The 22987-nt window shown below is 35.2% G+C and overlaps 1 protein-coding gene across 3 annotated transcripts in view; it reads left to right on the plus strand.

The window, feature by feature from the left end:
- ksr2 (kinase suppressor of ras 2) overlaps positions 1 to 22987 on the plus strand; it is a 191141-nt gene that overhangs the window by 29250 nt on the left and 138904 nt on the right. For 2 of the 3 annotated variants that reach the window (XM_059336669.1, XM_059336668.1), the window contains exons 3-4: positions 1471 to 1621; positions 21715 to 21750. In XM_059336669.1, coding sequence (XP_059192652.1) covers positions 1471 to 1621; positions 21715 to 21750 — 187 coding nt within the window. The remainder of the gene's footprint in view (positions 1 to 1470; positions 1622 to 21714; positions 21751 to 22987) is intronic. The other variant, XM_059336671.1, reaches the window with a different exon arrangement.

Here is a 22987-nt window from a genome sequence, read left to right on the forward strand (position 1 = left end):
TGAGATTAGCTGCAGATACACATGCATATTTTTACTGACTTCAATTTAGGCCTTCCATGTCGAGAATGGGTTTTTGAGATTAAAGGAGCAGTGTGCAAGATTTAAGGGGATCTATTTGAAGAAAGGGAATATAATTTTCATTATTGTGCGTATGTCATATAGTGTAATCACTTGAAATTAAGAATGTGCTGCACACAAAATTAATTCACAAACAGTCATGGAAAAAATGATTACACCCTTGTTTTCTTCAATTTCTTGTTATGAATTATATAATATGGCCTCCACAGTGATCTTATCTCAGCCCTTTTTTATTTGAGCAATAACATCTTACATTATTACATTGTATATTATTTTATATATTTATTTATATTTATTCATTGATGTTCATACTATTACATGCAACAACTTATTTAACCGATTTAACATGCTAAAATTATATTTTCTCCAATGTGCAATATCTGTAAAAATGCAAATTACTTTCAGGAAACAAACAAACACACAAAAAGTATATTAATAATACATGGCAAGTAGCAGAAATATATTTATATAATGTGTATAGAAGGTATGTCTTGTTTTTTATATTGGTATTTTGTCTTTTATATCTGGAAAAAATGATTAGACCACCCTTGTTTTCTTCAGTTTCTTGTAGCCTGGTACAACTAGGTACAGTTGTTTAGACAAATATAATGATAACAACAAAAATAGCTCATACTAATTTAATTTAAGAGCTGACATCTAGACATTTTACATGGTTTTCTTGATAATGATTTTGATTATTATCAATATTAAACTGGAATTTTTTATATGTTTACAGTGCAGTAACTTAACATATTCCATGCTCAAATGCATGTATAACAGTATAAATAGGAATACAAAAGGTTTGAAGCAAATAAAAAATAACCACTTACTGTGATTTCTTTTTTTTCAGTGCAAGAACAGCAGAACAACATGAATTGCAAGAAGTAATTTTGTGCATTTCTACACTGCACTTTTAAAATTTCATGCTCAAATGCATGTAGTTGTACTGAGGGCCACTTCAAGTGAGGGTGCGGGCCATATGTGGCCCTCCAGTTGCCCATCCCTGGTCTAAGTGTATGAAACTATAAAAAATGAAGGTTTACTCACCTATCAGTAGGAATATATTTTTTCCAGATGGAAAAGGGCCATGAAATTACATTTTGAGTGATTATTTGAGGTGCAAAATAGCAAAGCTGTTTCCTTTAGAAAAGTCTGCAAAATAGTGTTTCAATATGGCCTCCTGGAGGTCATGTGACAGATTAAAGCATTGCTATTGGTTCCCTATGCTCTTCCCTCTTTTTTAAAGTATCACATCACTCAAAAACATGCATTGTAGAAATCTGACAGGCCAAAAATAGGGAAACACCGTACCATAGAGGGTTAATATGAGATCTTAATGTGTGTGTATCTCTGTTGTGTGTGTGTGTGTGTGTGTGTGTGTGTGTTGTGCAGGAGATGAGCCCAGGTGAGGTGACCCTGGAGGGCCTGCTGGAGCTGAGTGAGGAGCAGGTGTGTGAGCTGCTGCAGAAGTTCGGTGCCAACGAAGAGGAGTGCGCCCGACTCAACGCCTCGCTCTCCTGCCTCAGAAAGGCCCACCAGCTCGGTGAGCGTCACACAAACACACAGAAACACACAGAAACACACAGAAACACACACCTCTGTAGACAGTGGGGGGATGTAACTAAGTAACTATACGTTTGGTCATTTTGTTTGTTTTTTAAGTAATTTAGTTTTTTTCTGTCTTTTTTTGGTCTTTTTAAATATTTTTTTTCAGTCATTTTTTGTCTTTTTTAAAAAATTTAGTGTCTTTTTTGGTAATTTTATGTCTTTTATTGGTAATTTAGTTTTTTTTCTGTCATTTTGTGTCTTTTTAAAATTCATTTTGTGTCTTTTTTTGGTCATTTTGATACTGCCTCAAGCGGTACCAAGCAGTAATTGCACTTACCACCGTCTGCTTTGGGTATATATACTCATTTAAACATAAAAATAATATAAATTATAAGTTTATTTGAAAGGGAAATTATTATTTAGATAGTGATGAAATAAAAAAGTGAGAAAAAATTATATTAAGACTAAAATATAAAATGTCTTTATAATATTAAGTCTCAAATACACAAATCTTTGAATAGAGTTGTTAAACAATTTTAAATACACTTATAACAAAATCAAATTGAAAATGTTTATTTACTGAAAACAAAATATAAAAGCAGAAAGAAGACGACAATAATGTAGTTACTGCACCCTGTTTGCTTTACTATTTGATACTTTTACAGCAATGCAGCAACTACGTTTTGGGGGTCAAAGGTCAAATAAATCATCATGATTTTTTAGCATAAAAATGACATCATCAATACATTTAGAAATAAGTGTCATATGTATCTACCTATAACCAATTTGGCTGGCCAGTTAAAAAACATTTAAAAAACTTTAAAAAAGCAGTTTTTTTTCACCTTTTGCGTAGTTACAGCAGTTAGACTTTGTAGGGCAGTATACTTAAGTATAATTGTCAAGTACTTTATATACTTTTATCAACTAATATATGATGAAATGCTCCATATTTAGCAGCTGCAACATTAATGTGATGAACACAATAATGCATCAACAATTATAAACCTATAATATAATATATATTATTCTGCATTATTTGCACTTTTACTTTTGGTATTTTAGGTGTATTTTCATGACACAACTTTTTTTTTCTTTTCTTTACTTTAGTAGCTTTTTGAATGCAGGACTTTTACTTTTAACAGACTTTTTTTTTACATTTTGGATTTGCTACTTTTGCTGAAGCAGAATTTCTGAGTACTTTTTGTTTTTAACCATCCACAGAAACACCTTTTATCTTTAAATGTCCTTAAAGGAAAATACTTGTGTCCTTTAGATTCATCACACTTTACTTTGTGTAAAATTACATTACTTAATTATTTGAAATGTAGCATTTTAAACAAAACTTCTACCAAACTTGAAATTATCTCCCATTCAAGCTCACAAAGACATTATTTAAAGGAAGATTTGTTTTTGCAGTGTACTGTAATATATTACACAATATAAAACTTCATTTTGAGTAACAAGATTACTCTCTAAAATGTTTTTTTGTTAATAATATATTATATATATTATATTTAACTGAAAACTGACTGCCAGCTTTAGTGTTATATGTTAAAAGGACACTATACATAATTTACAATTCTGGTGGTTTCACCCTAAAATACACAATAATCGTATAACTTTTCAAAAAACATGCTGTAGATGCTGTAGAATCTTGTGTCTTGCACCTTTATTCGTAATTTTTTTGCCACCAAAGTTACATTATTGTTGCAGAGTGATACAGTTTAAAGCAGGGACCATTCAATCTGGTGCATTCAAGGACATTCCAACATTTGAGACTTAACAGCCTGCAGCTGAAGAGCTACATTTATTTTTTGGGGCATTTAATGCTTTTGTTAGACAGTTTACTGAGAGATGCAATTAAATTGTCAACGTTTTAAACCTGTAAGCCACCAGTATACAACTAATATCAACTTATTTCACTACATTTTTAAACTAAATGTTGTAATTGTTTTCATAATTCACAAATACATGTATTGATGATATAATTTTTATGCTCAAAAATCATGATGATTTATTTGACCTTTGACCCCAAAAACGGATTACTGCGAGTTACTGCTTGCTGTAAAAGGTTCTAACAGTAATGCAAAAACAGAGTGCAGTAACTACAATGTTGTCGTCTTCTTTCAGCTTTTATATTTTGTTTTCAGTGAATAAACATTTTCAAACTGATTTTGTTATAAATGAATTTTGTCACATAAATCCACTTGCATACAACCTGAGCAAAGTGGAAACAAGGCCTTTAAAAACTCTTGAATGCTCAGATTTTCTACCTTCTTGATTAAAACTCTAGCGACAGACTTTGATGATTTTGTGAAGTAGTATGTGCACCAGCTGCATGCAGCGGTGGGACACTAGAAAGATTTGTAGCATGTCGGGCAGCCTGGGCTCCCACATCAGGTTTTCTCAGTTTAAGACCCCCTAGAGGGCACTGTTTCTCTTTCCCCCTTGGAAGGTGATCCTACAGGGCAGTTTGTCATGTTTTCTCTATATAAGTGCACCCCAGAGGGCCCTTTATTGTGTTTTCTCTACTTGAGCAGCACCCCAGGGAGCTGTATCATGTTTAACCTGTCATAGGTGTATCAGAGAGCATTTTTGCAGCGATTTATATTATTAAAATTGTTCTCAGATTTCAATAAAATTTAATTTGATCAGCAAACTTTCCAATTACTTTAGTCAACCTGTCATTTATTTATGTTTTTTTCATGCTGAATGACTTATTTCTAATGAACTTAAGAGCACATCTCTGGTTAAAAAAAAAGAAGAAAAAAAAAGCAAATAAAGTTTTGCTAATAAACTCAGTTTTACAGATCTGTAGATAAATGTATTAATAATTTATTAATGAGTGTTTACTAGACTAAAAACTTCTTTAGTCAAGGACAACCCTGATAACTCAGCAAAATATAGAACATATGTCTATTGATTTAATGTTAAAATGCAAATATCATACCTTTTAATGTAGCTGTGTGTATTAATGTGCAGTGATGCGTGTGTTTAGTTTTTCTTACTATAATTAACACGAACAAAAACATTAGAGTTACCGTACAAGTTTATTTTGTTTTTTTTATCTACTTGAGCAGCACCCCAGGGAGCTGTGTCATGTTCAACCTGTCATAGATGCGTCAGAGAGCATTTTTGCAGCGATTTATAGTATTAAAATTGTTCTCAGATTTCAATAAAATGTAATTTGATCCCAACAAATCAGCAAAGTTTCTTATTACTTTTGTTAATTTGTCATTTATTTATTATTTTTCCTTGCTGAATTACTTAGTTCCAAGAAACTTATGAGCACATCTCCAGTAAACACCAGATTTAAAGTGTTTAAAATACAAAATACAGAACATTTTTCTATTGATTTCATGTTAAAATGCAAATATCATACCTTTAATGTAGCTATTTATTCTAATATGCAGTGATGCATGTGTTTAGTTTTTCTTCTTACTGTAATTAACACTGACAAATACATTACTTACAAGTTTATATTGCAAAACAGAGAAAAAGAGAGCAAGTTATTGTCGTAGAAGTTAAAGTCTCATGATGCACAATAAATAGTTTAATAATGATGCATGACAAGCTGGTTATAGGTCACTAAAAGAGGTCATTGTTTGCTCATAGTGAAGTGAATAGCAATAAATCTATGGAAGAACATACAAAATGTTGTAAAATTAATTTATTTGTTTCATGGGTCAAAACAGAAATTAATTCTACTTTACCTATATAATTATGTAATGCTTTAAGCAGATTAAAACACATAATGCATTTGTTTACAATGCATTATAGACACAGGCTTGCAAAAAAATTTATCAGTGAGTGACCAGCATTATGAAATATTATTATACTTGACCTTATAATTAATTAATAATGTGTTGCTATTGTTGTCTAAAGCAGGGGTCTCAAACTCAAATTACCTGGGGGCCACCGAGGCAGCATCAAAATGACCTAAAAAAAGAAACAAAATTACAAAAAAAAAGACAAAATGACCAAAAAATACACCAAATTACCAAAAAATACACAAAATTGTTAAAAAAAGACACAAAATGACACAAAAAGGACACAGAGTTACCAAAAAAGACACAAAATTATTTTTTAAAAAGACAAAAAATTGCTAAATAAGACACAAAATGACCAAAAAAACACACAAAATTACTAAATAAGACACAAAATGATTTTAAAAAGACACAAAATTATTAAACAAAGACACAATTATTAAAAAAAGACCCAAAATTACCAAAAAAAAGGACACAAAATTACTAAACAAACACGGTAAACACGGTAAAGTGCCATTTATATAAAACTCACATTAAACTTTCATATCAAGGTGGGGGCCACAAAATATCGTTGTTTAAGTTTGAGACCCATGTTCTAAAGCATCATGGATACCAGTGCTTATAAGTATAATAATGCAGCTTTATAAGCAGATTATAACATATTATACATATGTTCATATTGCAAGATAAACGTGGGCATCATAGACAGTGTTACCTTTATATTTCTACAAATAATTTACCATGGAGAGGCTGAAATTGCTTAGTTAGGTGACATTTGATGCAATGCAGGACTTAAAATGAGTCATTTGTTCTCCTACTTTGTTGCTTAAAAACCACATTATTCACCATTTCCCCAATATAACTTGTGCAAAATCTTTGTTTTTCTACCCTTTTTGTTCCTACGAATTAATTCAAAGATGTTCACACAGTATTTGTTGTATTTTCTTTTGGTTTTTACAGCAGATTTGGACTCGTTGTGGCATCTGCTGTGCTGCCACTAGTGCATTTCTTTATTCCATAGTTGCACAGCAGATGGCGCTGCAGACTGCACTCTGTTTTCAGTCTGTTAGCTCAAAGCTTCTGCAATGATGCAAATGATCCAGAAGGGGGCAGTAGATGATCACTGAAACCGTGTTGTTGGGTTCAGAAACAACCTTTTGTAAACCCGTTTGATAACATATCTGTTTCTCCTCTACTCCCACACACACACACACACACACACACACACACACACACACACACACACACACACACACACACACACACACACACACACACACACACACACACACACACTCTGTTCTGTAACAGATGTCCTTTCAGACGGAAGGCTCTGCTGAATAATTAACCGAATTAACTTGATGAGTAGTTTTTCTTCAATGTGCCCTTAACAAAACAGCGCTGTTGTATCAGAGGAGGTTTGACTTGGCTGCTCGTCGACGCATTTATTTATTTATTTATTTGTTTTCAATGTAATGAATAAGGAGTCAGGCATTCAGACGAGCAGGTCATTTTACAGCACAGGCGTAAAAAAGCAGACTTTCTGTGTGATTCTGCAGGTTCTCCAAGACTTCCTTTCCGTCTCAGTGGCTTGTTTGGGGACGGAGGCGGAGACAGACAGACAGACAGACAGACAGACAGAAAGACAGACAGACAGACAGACAGACAGACAGACAGACAGTCCCCTGGCAGTCTGTCAGGGAGTCCCATGCCTCGGACCAGTCAGGCGTCTCTGTAGACCAGCTCTCTTTTGCTGTAACTGTCTGGGACTTTGGCGCTGTTCACACTGCATAGAACACATTTTTTACCAGCTTTTCCCCCACAATGCACCTGATGAAGATATACCAATCAATTTATCAATCAAACTTTATTTATATAGCGCTTTTCATACATATAAATGCAACACAAAGTGCTTTACAATAAGAATAAAAACAGACAATAAAAATGACAAAACCCACATACACAACTGTATGTACACATACACAAACATGCACACACGCACACAAACGCACACTCAGACTCACACACAGAACATATTGATTGACAGTGTAGAGACATGGCAATAATAATATGTATTTTGGTAACTCTTTATATTAAGGTCCTTGTAATGACCATTAATTAACAAGTAATAAGGCCCTTGTAAGTCCTTACAAGATGCTTATTAACATTATTGTGTGTTTATAAGCTTATATAAGTGTTAATAATGGCATTACAAACACCCATGACCCACCCATTATGTCTTTGCCATGCCTTTATTAATCTTATTTTGTTTGCTTATTGATATTAAAATATACTTTTTTGCTCATCTATTATAAGTTAACTATAAGTTAACGATGCTTTTTGCAACTACCGGCTCTAAAGCGAGAACAATGCCTTATTATTTGTTAATTAATGGTTATTAAGGACCTTATTATAAAGCGTTACCTATATTTTTCCCATCAGAATTAGTAAAATAATCTACTTAGAACAGGGAAATAATTCAATCTTATATAATTTATCCGACATATATTCTTGAGCTTTGTAGCCTGATGCTCTGTTGCAAGAGTTCCTCACATTTAGTAGCATAAAGTGGCTCTAACCAGCTGCTTACTGCAACCATATTACATACAAGCTTATGGACAGAATAAAAGTGAGCAGAAAGACATTTCCAGCTGTCTTCTTCCTAAAAGCCCCCAACTTGTTGTCCTGAAACAGAGAAACACAAACAGTTTAGTTACTAACAGCTGTTACCTGTTGCAGCTGTTGAATATGATGGGAAATAAGTTATTAATTTCCAGCTGTCTAACAGTAATGTCAGTTTTACGGAGCTGCATAAAATCTACATGTCATCCTTGATCTTGGAAGCAGCTGTAAAGAAAGTTCAGCTCGCTTTTTCTGGAGATTTCAACTGTATCTGACCTCCTTCAATGGATGGAGTCCATTATACCTTTGACCCCTTCAAAGATTGAGCTCTGATTAGTTTCCTTTTTTTGTTCCGGTGTTCACAGACAGCTTGTGTTGTCTGTTTCATGTGTTGGTTCAGTCTCTGTCCATGGTCCTGGACTTGGATTTGGTTCCTTGCAGACACAAAATGACTAAAAAAGACACAAAAGACACCAAATGACACAAAAAGACACAAAATGACTTCAAAAAGGCACAAAATGACCAAAAAAAGGACATAAAATGACTAAAAAAAGACACAAAATGACCAAAAAAAGACACAAAATGACTAAAAAAGACACAAAATGACTAAAAAAAAGACACAAAAGACACCAAATGACTAAAAAAAGACACAAAATGAGCAAAAAAAAACACAAAATGAGCAAAAAACCACAGAAGACACAAAATGACAAAAAAAAGACTCAAAATGAGCAAAAAAACCCACAAAATAACTAAAAAAGACACAAAATGACTAAAAAAGACACGAAATGACTAAAAAAAGACACAAAATGACTAAAAAAACTTATGTCAGTTTTTACGGAGCTGCATAAAATCTACATGTCATCCTTGATATTGGAAGCAGCTGAAAAGAAAGTTCAGCTCGCTTTTTCTGGAGATTTCAACTGTATCTGACCTCCTTCAATGGATGGAGTCGATTACCTTTGACCCCTTCTAAGTTTGAGCTCTGATTAGTTTCCTTTTTTTGCCCTGGTGTTCACAGACAGCTTGTGTTGTGTGTTTCATGTGTTGGTTCAGTCTCTGTCCATGGTCCTGGACTTGGATCTGTTTCCTTGCAGACACAAAATGACTAAAAAAAAGACACAAAATGACTAAAAAAGACACAAAAGACACCAAATGACACAAAAAGACACAAAATGACCAAAAAAAGACACAAAATGACTAAAAAAGACACAAAATGACTAAAAAAGACACAAAATGACTAAAAAAAGACACAAAAGACACCAAATGACTAAAAAAAGACACAAAATGAGCAAAAAAAACCCCACAAAATGAGCAAAAAACCACAGAAGACACAAAATGACAAAAAAAAAAGACTCAAAATGAGCAAAAAACCCCACAAAATAACTAAAAAAGACACAAAATGACTAAAAAAAGACACAAAATGACAAAAAAAAGTTATGTCAGTTTTTACGGAGCTGCATAAAATCTACATGTCATCCTTGATCTTGGAAGCAGCTGAAAAGAAAGTTCAGCTCGCTTTTTCTGGAGATTTCAACTGTATCTGACCTCCTTCAATGGATGGAGTCCATTATACCTTTGACCCCTTCTAAGTTTGAGCTCTGATTAGTTTCCTTTTTTTTGCTCCGGTTCACAGACAGCTTGTGTTGTGTGTTTCATGTGTTGGTTCAGTCTCTGTCCATGGTCCTGGACCTGTATTTGGTTCCTTGCAGCACTGACATGTCATACTCCAGTTCTCCTCACAGGGGAGTTGCTGTCTTTAGGGTGTAACACCAAAAAAGACACTCTAGTCTGATGTCAGGAGGCGGATTATCATATTATCATTCACTCTTTTTCTTTTTTTCTAAACCAGACTAGTTACCAGTTAAACAGGACAAAATACTTCCATTTCTCAAGACTTCTCAGAATTGTCCATTACCCATTCAGCACAATTATAGTTTTATGTCTTTTTTTGAACCTGGTTTCACAGGAATCCGTGAAATAGCCACGGATTCGCTTAGCTCAAAATCCATGGAATAGCCACGGAATCACTCTCACGGATTTCGCTACAATGCAAGTTAATAATAGTCATATCCCGTGGCTATTCCATGGATATTTTTTCCTATTGGTTTGTTCCAAGTCACGTGACTTTCAAGGTCCCGGCGGTCAGAACAAAAAACATGGTGGACAGTTCTCTCATTTTTAGTGAAAAAAATCAATATTTTGACTTAATTTCTGCATAAAAATTGGATTTTGATCACATTTCTAGCGAGAAATATATGTTTTATTTTCTAAATATTCACTCAGTGAATGAACATAATCACTTTGTATGTTGGAATAGCCACGGGATATGACTGTTGTTAACTTGCATTGTAGCGAAATCCGTGTCAGTTTCACAGAAATTTGAGTGATTCCGTGGCTATTCCACAGATTCCTGTGAGACCATGTATTTATATATCATGTATTTTAATTAATTATTAATTAATTTAGATCATGTATTTATATACACTACAGGCCAAAAGTTTGAAAGCAACTTAAGTTTTCTTAAAAACCAGTCTGGATTCTTTGGATTTTTGGATGTGTTTACTGCATGATCAGACTTTACCTTTATTCAATTTAACCATTTTCCTCAATTTACCTTCAGGTAAACATTGATGTTACCAGACCATTGCTGAACAAATGTTAACAAAAGAAAAGAAGGGCTTAGTTTCAGTGTCGTTTTTGGTCATTTTGTGTCTTTTTTGGTCATTTTGTGTCTTTTTTTTTGTCACAAAATGACCAAAAAAGACACAAAATGACTAAAAAAAGACACAAAATGACCAAAAAAGACACAAAATGACCAAAAACGACACTGAAACTAAGCCCTTCTTTTCTTTTGTTAACATTTGTTCAGCAATGGTCTGGTAACATCAATGTTTACCTGAAGGTAAATTGAGTAAAATGGTTCAATTCAATAAAGGTAAAGTATGATCATGCAGTAAACACATCCAAAAATCCAAAGAATCCAGACTGGTTTTTAAGAAAACCTAAGTTGCTTTCAAACTTTTGGCCTGTAGTGTTTATAAATACATGAAAAAACTGTGCTACTTCCCACTTAACCACTTCTAAGTACAAAACATAGTTAATAAATATCCATAAAATAAAACCGTAGGTAAAAAAAATCAACATGGTCTCACAGGAATCCGTGGAATAGCCACGGAATAACTCAAATTTCTGTGAAACTGACACGGATTTCGCTACAATACAAGTTAATGACAGTCATATCCCGTGGCTATTCCAACATGCAAAGTGATTATGTACATTCACTGAGTGAATATTTAGAAATTAAAACATATATTTCTCGCTAGAAATGTGATCAAAATCCATTTTTATGCAGAAACTAAGTCAAAATATTGATTTTTTTCACTAAAAATGAGAGAACTGTCCGCCATGTTTTTTGTTCTGACCGCTGGGACCTTGAAAGTCACGTGACTTGGAACAAACCAATAAGAAAAAATATCCATCATTAACTTGCATTGTAGCGAAATCCGTGTCAGTTTCACGGAAATTTGAGTGATTCCGTGGCTATTCCACGGATTTTGAGTTAAGTGAATCCGTGGCTATTTCACAGATTCCTGTGAGACAAGGTTAAAAATAAGGACATAAAACTATAATTGTGCTGACACGTTTATGACTGTGTCATGTCACAGTTATGACAGTATCATGTCACTATTATGACGATACCTTCAAGTAAAGTGTTACCCTTTTTTCTGGTCTTTTCTTAGACTCTCTACCTCTTATTTTCACCATACTTCCCTCAATCCCCTCTCCCTCTCCGTGGCTCTCCAAAGGCAGGGTCTGGCCACACACAGCCACTAATGGGCTCTCTAAAAGGGGGGCTGGCTGGAGATGTGTGAATGCACCACAGTAACACCACCACCACCACCACACAGAGTGCTGAGAGGCTCTTTCAGCTGGGAGAAATACATGCTGTGCAGCAGCGGCGTCCTTCATATTCTTAACCAGATGACGCTCAGAGAGGGAGATATGTCACAGCTTGGAAACATCGCCACATTTGCACATGTGTGTGTGTGTGCTGGGAGCGAGAAACCTGTGTGTCAGAATGTTTCTATGCAAGAGTGGAAGACGTGCACGGTCACACAGCCTCATGGAGCATTTATTTGCTCCGAAGCAAGACGCGGAGGATGTTCTAACATCTTGAGTCTTTTTTTAAAGACTCAAAAAATCTGGAGGTTGTTGCAAAAGTACAGATATATTGAACCGTCATGAATGAGAAATGCACAGAAAAAGGATTTACAGATTTATGCCATATGAAAATATGTTGCTCCAGTTTATGAGTCATCAGGAATTATGTTAAAATTGGCAGACAAGGACAATCATATACTTTACAATCCTGGCAGTTTATACATCACATAACTGGAGCAAAGGAGAAGATAATAAGCGAATGTATGTGGCTCTGTGGCTGTAATGGGGGAGGAAGGAAACTAATGCAAGTTAATAGAATTTTTCACTACAGGCTCTTGGGATTGCGGTCCATGAGTTGCAATGAGGATGAGTCATACGATTCGGAGGCAGCCGGTCGGTCCTTTGTGCCGCAATATACACACATTATCCAGCCCGCCCCTCCAGACAAGCCCCCCCACACACACACACGCACACACACACGCACACGCACACAAATGACTAAAAAAAGACACAAAATGACTTAAAAAAGACATAAAATGACTTAAGAAAGACACAAAATGACCAAAAAAAGACACAAAATGACCAAAAAAGACACAAAATGACCAAAAAAAGACACAAAATGACTAAAATAGACACGGATGACTAAAAACAGACACAAAATGACCAAAAAAAGACACAAAATGACTAAAAAAAGGCACAAAATGATTAAAAAAGACACAAAATGACTAAAAAAAGGCACAAAATGATTAAAAAAGACACAAATGACTAAAAAAAGACACAAAAAGACACAAAATGACTTAAAAAAAGGCACAAAATGACTTTAAAAAGACACAAAATGACAAAAAAAACACAAAATCACTTAAAAAGACACCAAATTACCAAAAAAAAGACATAAAATGACTAAAAAAAGACACAAAATGACAAAAAAAGGCACAAAATGACTAAAAAAAGACACAAAATGACTAAAAAAAGGCACAAAATGATTAAAAAAGGCACGAATGACAAAAAAAGACACAAAATGACTTAAAAAAGGCACAAAATGACCTAAAAAATACATAAAATGACTAAAAAAAGACACAAAATGACCAAAAAAAGACACAAAATGACTAAAAAAGACACGAAATGACTAAAAAAAAGACACAAAAGACACAAAATGACTAAAAAAAGACACAAAATGACCAAAAAAAGACACAAAATGAGCAAAACCCCCCACAAAATAACTAAAAAAGACATGAAATGACTAAAAAAGACACAACAGACACAAAATGAGCAAAAAAGACACAGATAATGCCGCAATATACACACATTATCCAGCCCCCCCCCCACACACACGCTAACAGTTTTCACATGGACAATTTCTTGAATATGAGTTCTTATGTTGATCAGGCTAATAGTGTTGATCTTTGCTCAGTGCGACAGGTCTCCTCGGTGGCTTTCCTCTGTAATTTTTGATAGCTAAAAGAAAAGTCCCCGCGCCCAGGCCTTGAGACAGCTTCACATGCATTCAGACACCTAATTGGCTTCAAATGCCATCAGCAAAGAAAAAGAAATGAGGAAAGACGGAGAGGAGAGGAGAGGAGAGGAGAGGAGAGGAGAGGAGAGGAGAGGAGAGGAGAGGAGAGGAGAGGAGAGGGAGAAAGTGGTGTTTCACAGGTCTCTTGGTAGGGTTGATACCACTTGTTACACAGATTTAGTGCTAAATGTAGCCCTTTTTTTTACTCAAGAGTCGATAAAAATGGTGAAAAATCCTTTTCTGAATATCACATCAAGACACCGAGACCTTGAGGAACACCACTTTTATTTTACATTTGGAGGTTTTTCTGCAGGAATTGCATTTTTTGGCGAGCACTTCTGTTCTGGAAACTGCTGAGAAACCCCCTTATTGTCAACACACACAGGAAAGCCATCCATCTAGTGAATGCTCTAGGTCTCTAGTTTGTGGTTGTAAAGGTTCACAAGGTCACCGCAGCTCATTTTACACAGTGAGGTCAAGAAACACGCTCACTATAATGAAATGGCTAATATGAGCACAAACATCCTCACACTTGAATAAAACTAGGCTGCATGATTTTTGCCTTAAACTGCATTATATTATCATAAATTGGGTACCTATAGAACCTATTTTCATTCAGATATCTTAAGGTCAGAGGTCAAGGGACTCCTTTGAAAATGGCCATGTGCATTTTTACCACTCGTTATTTCCTATGATGCCAATATCTTAGTGGAGACCATTCAAGACACTAAGGGGTTAACCCTCTGGAGTCTCCAAAAGCTCCAAATCCAGACTTCTTCATCACATCCAGACTAGAAAACAAAGCAGCGTGGAGCCCTACTGTAAATTTACCTCTAAAGTTCTGGCTGTAAACTCCATGAGGCCAGTTTCAGTTTGATGATGATATACCAAGTAAAACTGGAGACAAGCTCAAATATATTTAGTATAAAATGATAGAACTGGATGTAACCCTCTTATATGTTAGATTTGACACCTTTGTTCACATTTGCAACATTTAAAATTCTTTATTGAGCATGATAGTGTTTTAAAAGTATAAAAAAAGATTCAAAATCACTTTTTATGTTGGACTAAAGGACTAAAAAAGACACAAAATGACCAAAAACAGACACAAAATTACTAAAAATGGACACAAAATGACCAAAAAAAGACACAAAATGACCAAAAAAAGACACAAAATGACAAAAAAAGACACAAAATGACTAAAAAAAGACACAGAAAGACTAAAAAAAGATACGAAATGACTAAAAAAAGATAAATATGACTAAAAAAAGACACAAAATGACTTAAAAAAGACACAAAATGACCAAAAAAAGACACAAAATGACAAAAAAAGACAGAAAAAGACACAAAATGACTAAAAACACACAAAATAACTAAAAAAAGACTCAAAATGACTAAAAAAGATAGAAAAAGACACGAAATAACTAAAAAAAGACACAACAAAAGACACAAAATGACCAAAAAAGACACAAAATTACCAAAAAATACACAAAATGACCCAAATTGTTAAGCTAAACACACAAGACACTTGTCTTTTTGGTTAAAAAATGTTGACCCAGTAAGTCAGAATAAAAAATCAATTATTATCAGGTCATATAGGTGAGGTTGTGCTGAAGAAAAAAAAAACAACAACATGGCATTTAAACATTTTTTAAGTGGTGTATACAGGCAGGATGAAAAGGATTCAAAAAGACTCCATAGAGTTAAATAATATTTAAACTGCATCATGGTAAGAAATGATCGAAATGTGATACATTAGAAAGGAATTTTCAATTTAACAAAAAAAAGATTCCTTGAGAGAAATCAATGTCAGTGTCCTCACAGACCAGATTCTGTTTCATGCATTAGTGAATGCTGCTCTTTATGCATAACTTCAGATGTAATTTTGCAGCCACGTCATCATCAATCTTCCATTATTCTCTCCCCTCACCTGAATAAACCTGCATCTCCACATCAACTGTCGCACCAAACAATGCACCCGAAGCACCCGGCTTCTCCTCTGCAGGTGATTAATGCAAACGGGGCACCACAACACCATTAATGTGGCAAAGTTAACATGCGGTGAGGCTTTGAGAAAGGCAGATAATAGCCTCATAATTGGACTAATTACCTCTAGATGTGTTGCTTCTCTGGGCTAAATGGCAGTGAAATGCCAGCGGGACAGTAGCTGGTTTATCTCACTGCCACTGTAAACAGGATTTGGTGAAAAGGGCGAAATGGCTGCGTTCAATAGATGCACTGTAAACTTTTTTCTTTTTTAATCCTGACTCTTTCAAGTTGAGGGTTTGTCCAATAAAGGACCCAAAATGACCAAAAAAGACACAAAATGACCAAAAAAAGACACAAAATGACAAAAAAAAAAAGATACAAAATGACCAAAAAAAGACACAAAATGACCAAAAAATACCAAAAATGACCCAAAATGACCAAAAAAAGCCCCAAAATGACAAAAAAAGACCCAAAATGACTAAAAAAAATACACAAAAAGACTAAAAAAAGACACGAAATGACTAAAGATAGACCCAAAATGACAAAAAAAGACACAAAATGACAAAAAATACCAAAAATGACCCAAAATGACCAAAAAAGACACAAAATGACTAAAAAAATACACAAAAAGACTAAAAAAGACACAAAATGATAAAAAAAAAGACACAAAATGACTAAAAAAAGACATAGAAAGACACAAAATGACTTATGATAGTGATGTTTTTAATCCTGACTCTTTCAAGTTGAGGGTTTATCGACGTAATCAGTGGGACTCAAAGTTCTGCTAATTAGTTAACAGCCACTGAAGGACCACCCAGGGGTGTTCAGGAGGATGAGTCCTGGTTCCTTTCCTTCCCCCCTGGTGCATCTGCTCTTTTCTTCTCAACATGACAACGTTTCTTCTTCACCTCCTGTCGTCATCACCCTAATTCATGTTATTCCTCCTCCTCCTTTACTTCTCTTTCCTCTCCTTCAATCTCGTCTCCTCTTGCATATTCTGTCCTCCCTCTGCCAAAACATTCCTACTCAGTGACATTAACCCTCTGGAGTCAAAAGTCAAAACAGTCCAAATCCAGACTTCTTGATGACATCCAGACTAGAAAACAAAGCAGCGTGGAGCCCTACTGTAAATTTACCTCTAAAGTTCTGGCTGTAAACTCCATGAGGCCAGTTTCAGTTTGATGATGATATACCAAGTAAAACTGGAGACAAGCTCAAATATATTTAGTATAAAATGATAGAACTGGATCTAACCCTCTTATATGTTATATTTGACACCTTTTAACATTTAAAATTCTTTATTGAGCATGATAGTGTTTTTAAAGTTAAAAAAAAGATTCAAAATCACATTTTATGTTGGACTAAAGGACTAAAAAAGACACAAAATGACAAAAAAAAAGACTAAAAAAGAAAAAAAAAAGACACAGAATGACCAAAAAAGACACAAAATGACTAAAAAAGACACGAAATGACTAAAAAAAGACACAAAATGACAAAAAAAGACACAAAAGACACAAAATAACTTAAAAAAGACCCAAAATGACAAAAAAAGACCCAAAATGACCAACAAAAGACCCAAAATGACTAAAAAAAGACCCAAAATGACCAAAAAAAGACATAAAATGACCATATAAAGACACAAAATGACCAAAAAAAGACACAAAATGACAAAAAAAGACACAAAAAGAGAAGACACAATGACCAAAAGAAACCCCAGAAGACACAAAATGAAAAAAAATGACACAAAATAACTAAAAAAGACACAACAGACACAAAATGACAAAAAAAAAAAGACACAACAAAGACACAAAAGAGACAAAATTACCAAAAAATACACAAAATGACTTACAAGGACATGAAAATACATGAAAAGGATCCAAAAATGGACAAAATAGCCCAAGACTCCATAGAGTTAAAACACTGCTTTTCTTTTGCTATATTTCTTCTTTTAGTTGAGATGCATTTACCCCTTTTATAGAGAACTGGGGATGGGGGACAGGGGACTTTTAGGGGGGGATAGCAGGTCAACAGTAGATGCCAGATAAAAGCGTTTACATGATCTGAAAGTGGGGAATCTGAAGTCATAATGATGTCATAAATCTGTAATATAATTAATTAATCAACCAATCAAATTGTTTCACTGCATCTACTGTGGAGTCTTGGCTATTTTGTCCATTTTTGGATCCTTTCCATGTATTTTCATGTCATTGTAAGTCATTTTGTGTATTTTTTTGGTCATTTGTGTCTTTTTTGTGTCTTTGTTGTGTCTTTTTTTGTCATTGTGTGTCTGTTGTGTCTTTTTTTGGTCATTTTGTGTTTTTTTGGGTCATTTTTGGTCTTTTTTGGTCATTTTGTGTCTTCTGTTTGTTTGTTTTTTGGTCATTGTGTCTTCTCTTTTTGTGACTTTTTTGGTCATTTTGTGTCTTTTTGGTCATTTTGTGTCTTTTTTGGTAATTTTGTGTCTTTTTTTGTCATTTTGTGTCTCTTTTTAGTCATTTTGTGTCTCTTTTTGGTCATTTTGTGTCTTTTTTGGTCATTTTGTGTCTTTTTTGTCATTTAGTCCAACATAAAATGTCCCCTGTATCCCCACCCCCAATTCTCTATAAAAGGGGTAAATGCATCTCAACTAAAAGAAGAAATATAGCAAAAGAAAAGCAGTGTTTTAATGTCACTGAGTAGGAATGCTTTGGCAGAAATTGATTGAGTAGTCGAGCCTTGATATCAGCAGGTGAAAACTCCGTTAAAACGTCTTCTACAAGTTGTGATAAACTACAAAACTCCTTTCTTTTATCTATCAGAGCTCTGCACGAAAAGTAACTTCTAAAACTTACTCTCTAACGAGCACGAGCCACACAAATTAACTTAAATGACATTTCTCAAAGGGGTTATGCTCAGTCTGTGTTCTTCGTCTCATTTATCAGCGAGGTTTTTTTTTTTTTTTTCGGTTTGCCTAGGTGAGATCATGTGAAACAAGAAATTCACAAGTCAAGTCTTGTTACTATTTTGCTGAAGCAGTTGCTAAGATACTAGTGCGCTTGATGAATTGACTCATTACTTGAAGCAACAGTTTCATGAGTGTGATTCAAGTTCATTGCTTCTCTTGCAGAGAAATTTCACTCGGGTATCGGCTTGATAAGCACCGTCAAAAGCATTTTTAAAGTGATGCAAGAATATAATTACCAAAGGGAAGCTCATCGTTTAGATCAAAGGTGACTGGTTGACATTTCCAAATCTTGTTAGATTTCACAAGGTGTTAATTTCCGAATGGACAGTACAAATTGGCATCCCGTGTGTCAGGTATACAGCACCTCCTGACCAAAAGCAATCAGCTCTCTGTTGCCTCTCATCTGTATTCCCAGCCCCGGTGGTGTGAACTCTCCAGTGGCCGTTGATTAGTTACAGTCATTCATGCGGGGTCAAGCTGAACTTTTACATTTCTGAGTGGCCTGTTGTGGTTTTTACTCCTGCTAATAAAGGAGGCTTGATTGAGCATCCCCCTCACACGTGTGGATGAGCAATCTTTTGGGCCCACTCTTTCGTGCTTTTTCTGCATCTTAATGTCTTTCTGAAGGGGCTTTTCAAGGTTGAGATGTGGGCCTCTTTATGTGGGTTCAGACACAAGTGTGAGCTAGTTGTCAGGCAGCCACACTGAGGTCAGAGCGGCAGCAGCGACAGCTTCACTCGAGAGACCCTATTCACTAATAAACATCCATCCATCCATTATCTGTAACTGCTTCTTCAGGGTCGCTGGGAGGGCTGGTGGAGCCGATCACAGCTGACATCGGGTGAAGGCGTTCAGGGCCGAACGGGGCTGACGCAGAGAGGCAGACAGCCACTCACACTCACACTCACACTCATGTTTTGGCAATTTCAAGTCAATATTTAAGCTAACCTGCATGACTTTGGATTGCTGGAGGAAGCGGGAGAACATGGAGAAAATCCTCACTTATACGGGGATGACATGTAAATTCCACACAAACAAATGATCAACACGTTTATTTGGACATTTCACAGTTGTGGGACTAACAAAGGAATATCTTATCTTATCTTATCTTATCTTATCTTATCTTATCTTAACTTAACTTAACTTAACTTAACTTAACTTAACTTAACTTAACTTAACTTAACTTATCTTACCTTACCTTAACTTGCCTTATGTTATCTTACCTTACTTAACTTGCCTTACCTTACCTTACCTTACTTTAACTTAACTTATCTTACTTTAACTTACCTTAACTTGTCTTATCTTACCTTACCTTACCTTACTTTAGCTTATCTCACCTTACCTTACCTTAACTTGTCTTATCTCACCTTACCTTACCTTACTTTAGCTTATCTCACCTTACCTTACCTTAACTTGTCTTATCTCACCTTACCTTACCTTTCTTTAGCTTATCTTACCTTACCTTAACTTGCCTTACCTTACCTTATCTTACCTTACCTTAACTTGCCTTACCTTACCTTATCTTACCTTACCTTACTTTAACTTACCTTACCTTAACTTGCCTTATCTTACCTTACCTTAACTTGCCTTATCTTACCTTACTTTTACTTAACTTACCTTAACTTAACTTGCCTTATCTTACCTTAACTCCTCCAAATCATACGTTTCATTTGTTCCTCCCCTCAAATACGATCACCAGGAGTGATTCCAAAAGTAATGGTCCTACCGGTTGCAGTATATCAACCCGTAATTACACATAAACTCAATGTTGTGAGAAGGTCTACATTTTATTGCATTTAGGTTACTTCTCTAAGGTTAGAGCAAAAAAAGTTCCTGATTAGGCGTTATAAAAGATGGTTTTAAGAGTAAAATAAATGCATGTAAATGCTGGAAGTGATGCAGTTACGAAGACCTTGTGTCTTCTGGAAGGGACATAGTTCAGTGCATCACGTTATTATGTAAGATGTTACTTCAAATAACAATGTTACTTTTGTTTTCACATGTTAGTTTCAAGCCACTTCAATACAGCATGATGCTCATTTTGTTAATTATAGTCCCATTTGGGTTAAATTAGGCAACACGCTTTAGGGTGTGGCTACGTTGTGATTGATTCAGATCCACTCTCTCCAAAAAAACAAGATGGCAAAGGCCACAATGTCTTCAAACTGGCTGTCAACAGACCAATGGGCTTTTATACAGTCCATGCTCCCACTTTGTTGCTCTATAAGGAGAAAACTTAATGAAGATGTGACACGTTTCTTTTATTCTTTTAACAGAATAATGTTCCAAACAGCCATTCCAACCTTTGCGTTTAAGGTTATCTGTGAATTACTCAAATAACTACATTAATTTGCTGCAGTTTTAACAATTATCACACCCTCCATGTTTCTGCACCACTGTTTCTGTTAAAACTAAATGTTTTGTTATGTTTCTGTAGCGCTAAATATAACCTTTGGTGATTGAGAACTTGCAGTCTTAACAAGAAATTTAAGACTAAATAAAATATATTAAAAAAAGGAAATGAGCTCCTTAAACATTCCTGTATATTATGTCCCTTGTGTCTTTGCAGCCGTTCTTCCTCGCGGCCTCTTCTTCATAACATTACACGAATAGGAAAGGCTGCAGGGTTTTTTTTCTCCCCACCATCAAGTTTAGCAACTCCACCGGGACCTTTTATGGGAGATATATTTTGTGCTTCATTTGATGTTGCTGGTGTTGATATTGTGTTTGAAGTTTGTGTTTTTGATGCTTATAGTTCCTTAGAGACAATGTCACAGGGAAGAAAAATAATGACACAAACAAACATAAAGTGTGTTGCTTGTTGACAGAAATTTGCATTAAGTGTAGCTCGGCGGTCAATCGCAGTTTTTGAAGACTGCGAGGTAGATTTTGCCCAGAGTCATGTATGAGATGCTGCATCTGCTGAGATGCACCCAGGATCAATTGTACCTACATTATGTTTTGTTTTGCTGAACAGCCTTTTGGCTATGCATAGCTGCAGATGGAAAGACAAAGTAGGATGTTGCAGACTATTTCAGCTGTGTCTCTGCAAGATCAATAAACATTCTTTTTTTTTTTGCTTCTTTCTGAAGAACAACTTGAGGAGGATAAATTGCACAGTAATGGAGGTAAAGTATTGTCATCCGAGCTCAAAAAAACACTCATTTTGGCTGCTCACCTTCAATTATTTTGCCTCTATTGCCTCTCTGTTTCTCATTCAGCAGAAAGTTTTTCGGTAGAAGTCGGCTTGTGTTATGACTCATGCAGCTTTGACCCGTTCTGTTTTGGTGCACTCCTCCATTTTTCTCACTCTCTTGCTCCATCCATTCATGCTTAATCTGCTCCACATCAGCATATTTGAACACCACTGCACTACTAATACGTTCGCATCAGATAACAGCGGAGTTAATTCTTCATTACCCAAATTGAGCACATTTTCTGGTCGTAAATGTCTGCCTGCTGCCAGGATTACTCTTACTGCTGCAATCAAGAAGTAGAGCTAATGGATGTTTTAGTATTAAGTGCATGACAAGAACCACTTTAGTTTAACGTGATACACTATATTACACAAAAATGTTCGCCCAAATTATGTGAAAAAAACATTTTCTCACTCATCACAAGTAGTATTTAGCCATGCAGATAGGTTTTTTCTTTTATGCCCTGATTTTGAGACATCATCCCCTGAGATTTTAGTGCTGAAAATGTATGTTAAATTAAACATTTTTAGCATAACAACATGGTTACAACAGCTTCTATAGGGACTAACTCTTCAGAAAGTAGTTCCAATGAAAGTTATGGGGTCTGAGGATTATACAGAGTTAATGGGAAGTCTATCATCAATCTATTAATGAGGCAGAAAGTTTACAGACAGATTTCCCAAAACTTTTGCAGATTAAACAGCCACAATTAGCATGGCTATATACGACACTACAGATAAGTAATAAAAAACTGGCACTCTATCACTCTATCAAACGAGCGTATGACAGAAAGTGAGCGTAAAGTGAGCGTACGATCATTTCTATGCAAAGCTCGGCATTTATCAATTTGGACTGGTACGATCAGATCTCATGTCTGCTCTGAGTCTGAGTCGGAGAATCGATCTTGGACTATTGTATCGATGCTAGGGATGCACGATATTGGATTTTTTTGCCGATATCCGATATGTTGTTTTTTTACAACTCATTTAGCCGATTACCGATACCGATATTTTTTTCCCCCGTACAACTAATACCCACAATCAGGGCAAATTTGGCCAATTTCCCAACTGACATAATAAGTAAACATAACCTGTGTTCACTGGGAACATGTGAAAAGTGCAACTGTACAGCAATTACACCCAAATTGAATAAAACTACATGTACCTTA

This window comes from Centropristis striata, chromosome 7, assembly GCF_030273125.1.
Source record: "Centropristis striata isolate RG_2023a ecotype Rhode Island chromosome 7, C.striata_1.0, whole genome shotgun sequence".
NCBI lineage: Eukaryota > Metazoa > Chordata > Actinopteri > Perciformes > Serranidae > Centropristis > Centropristis striata.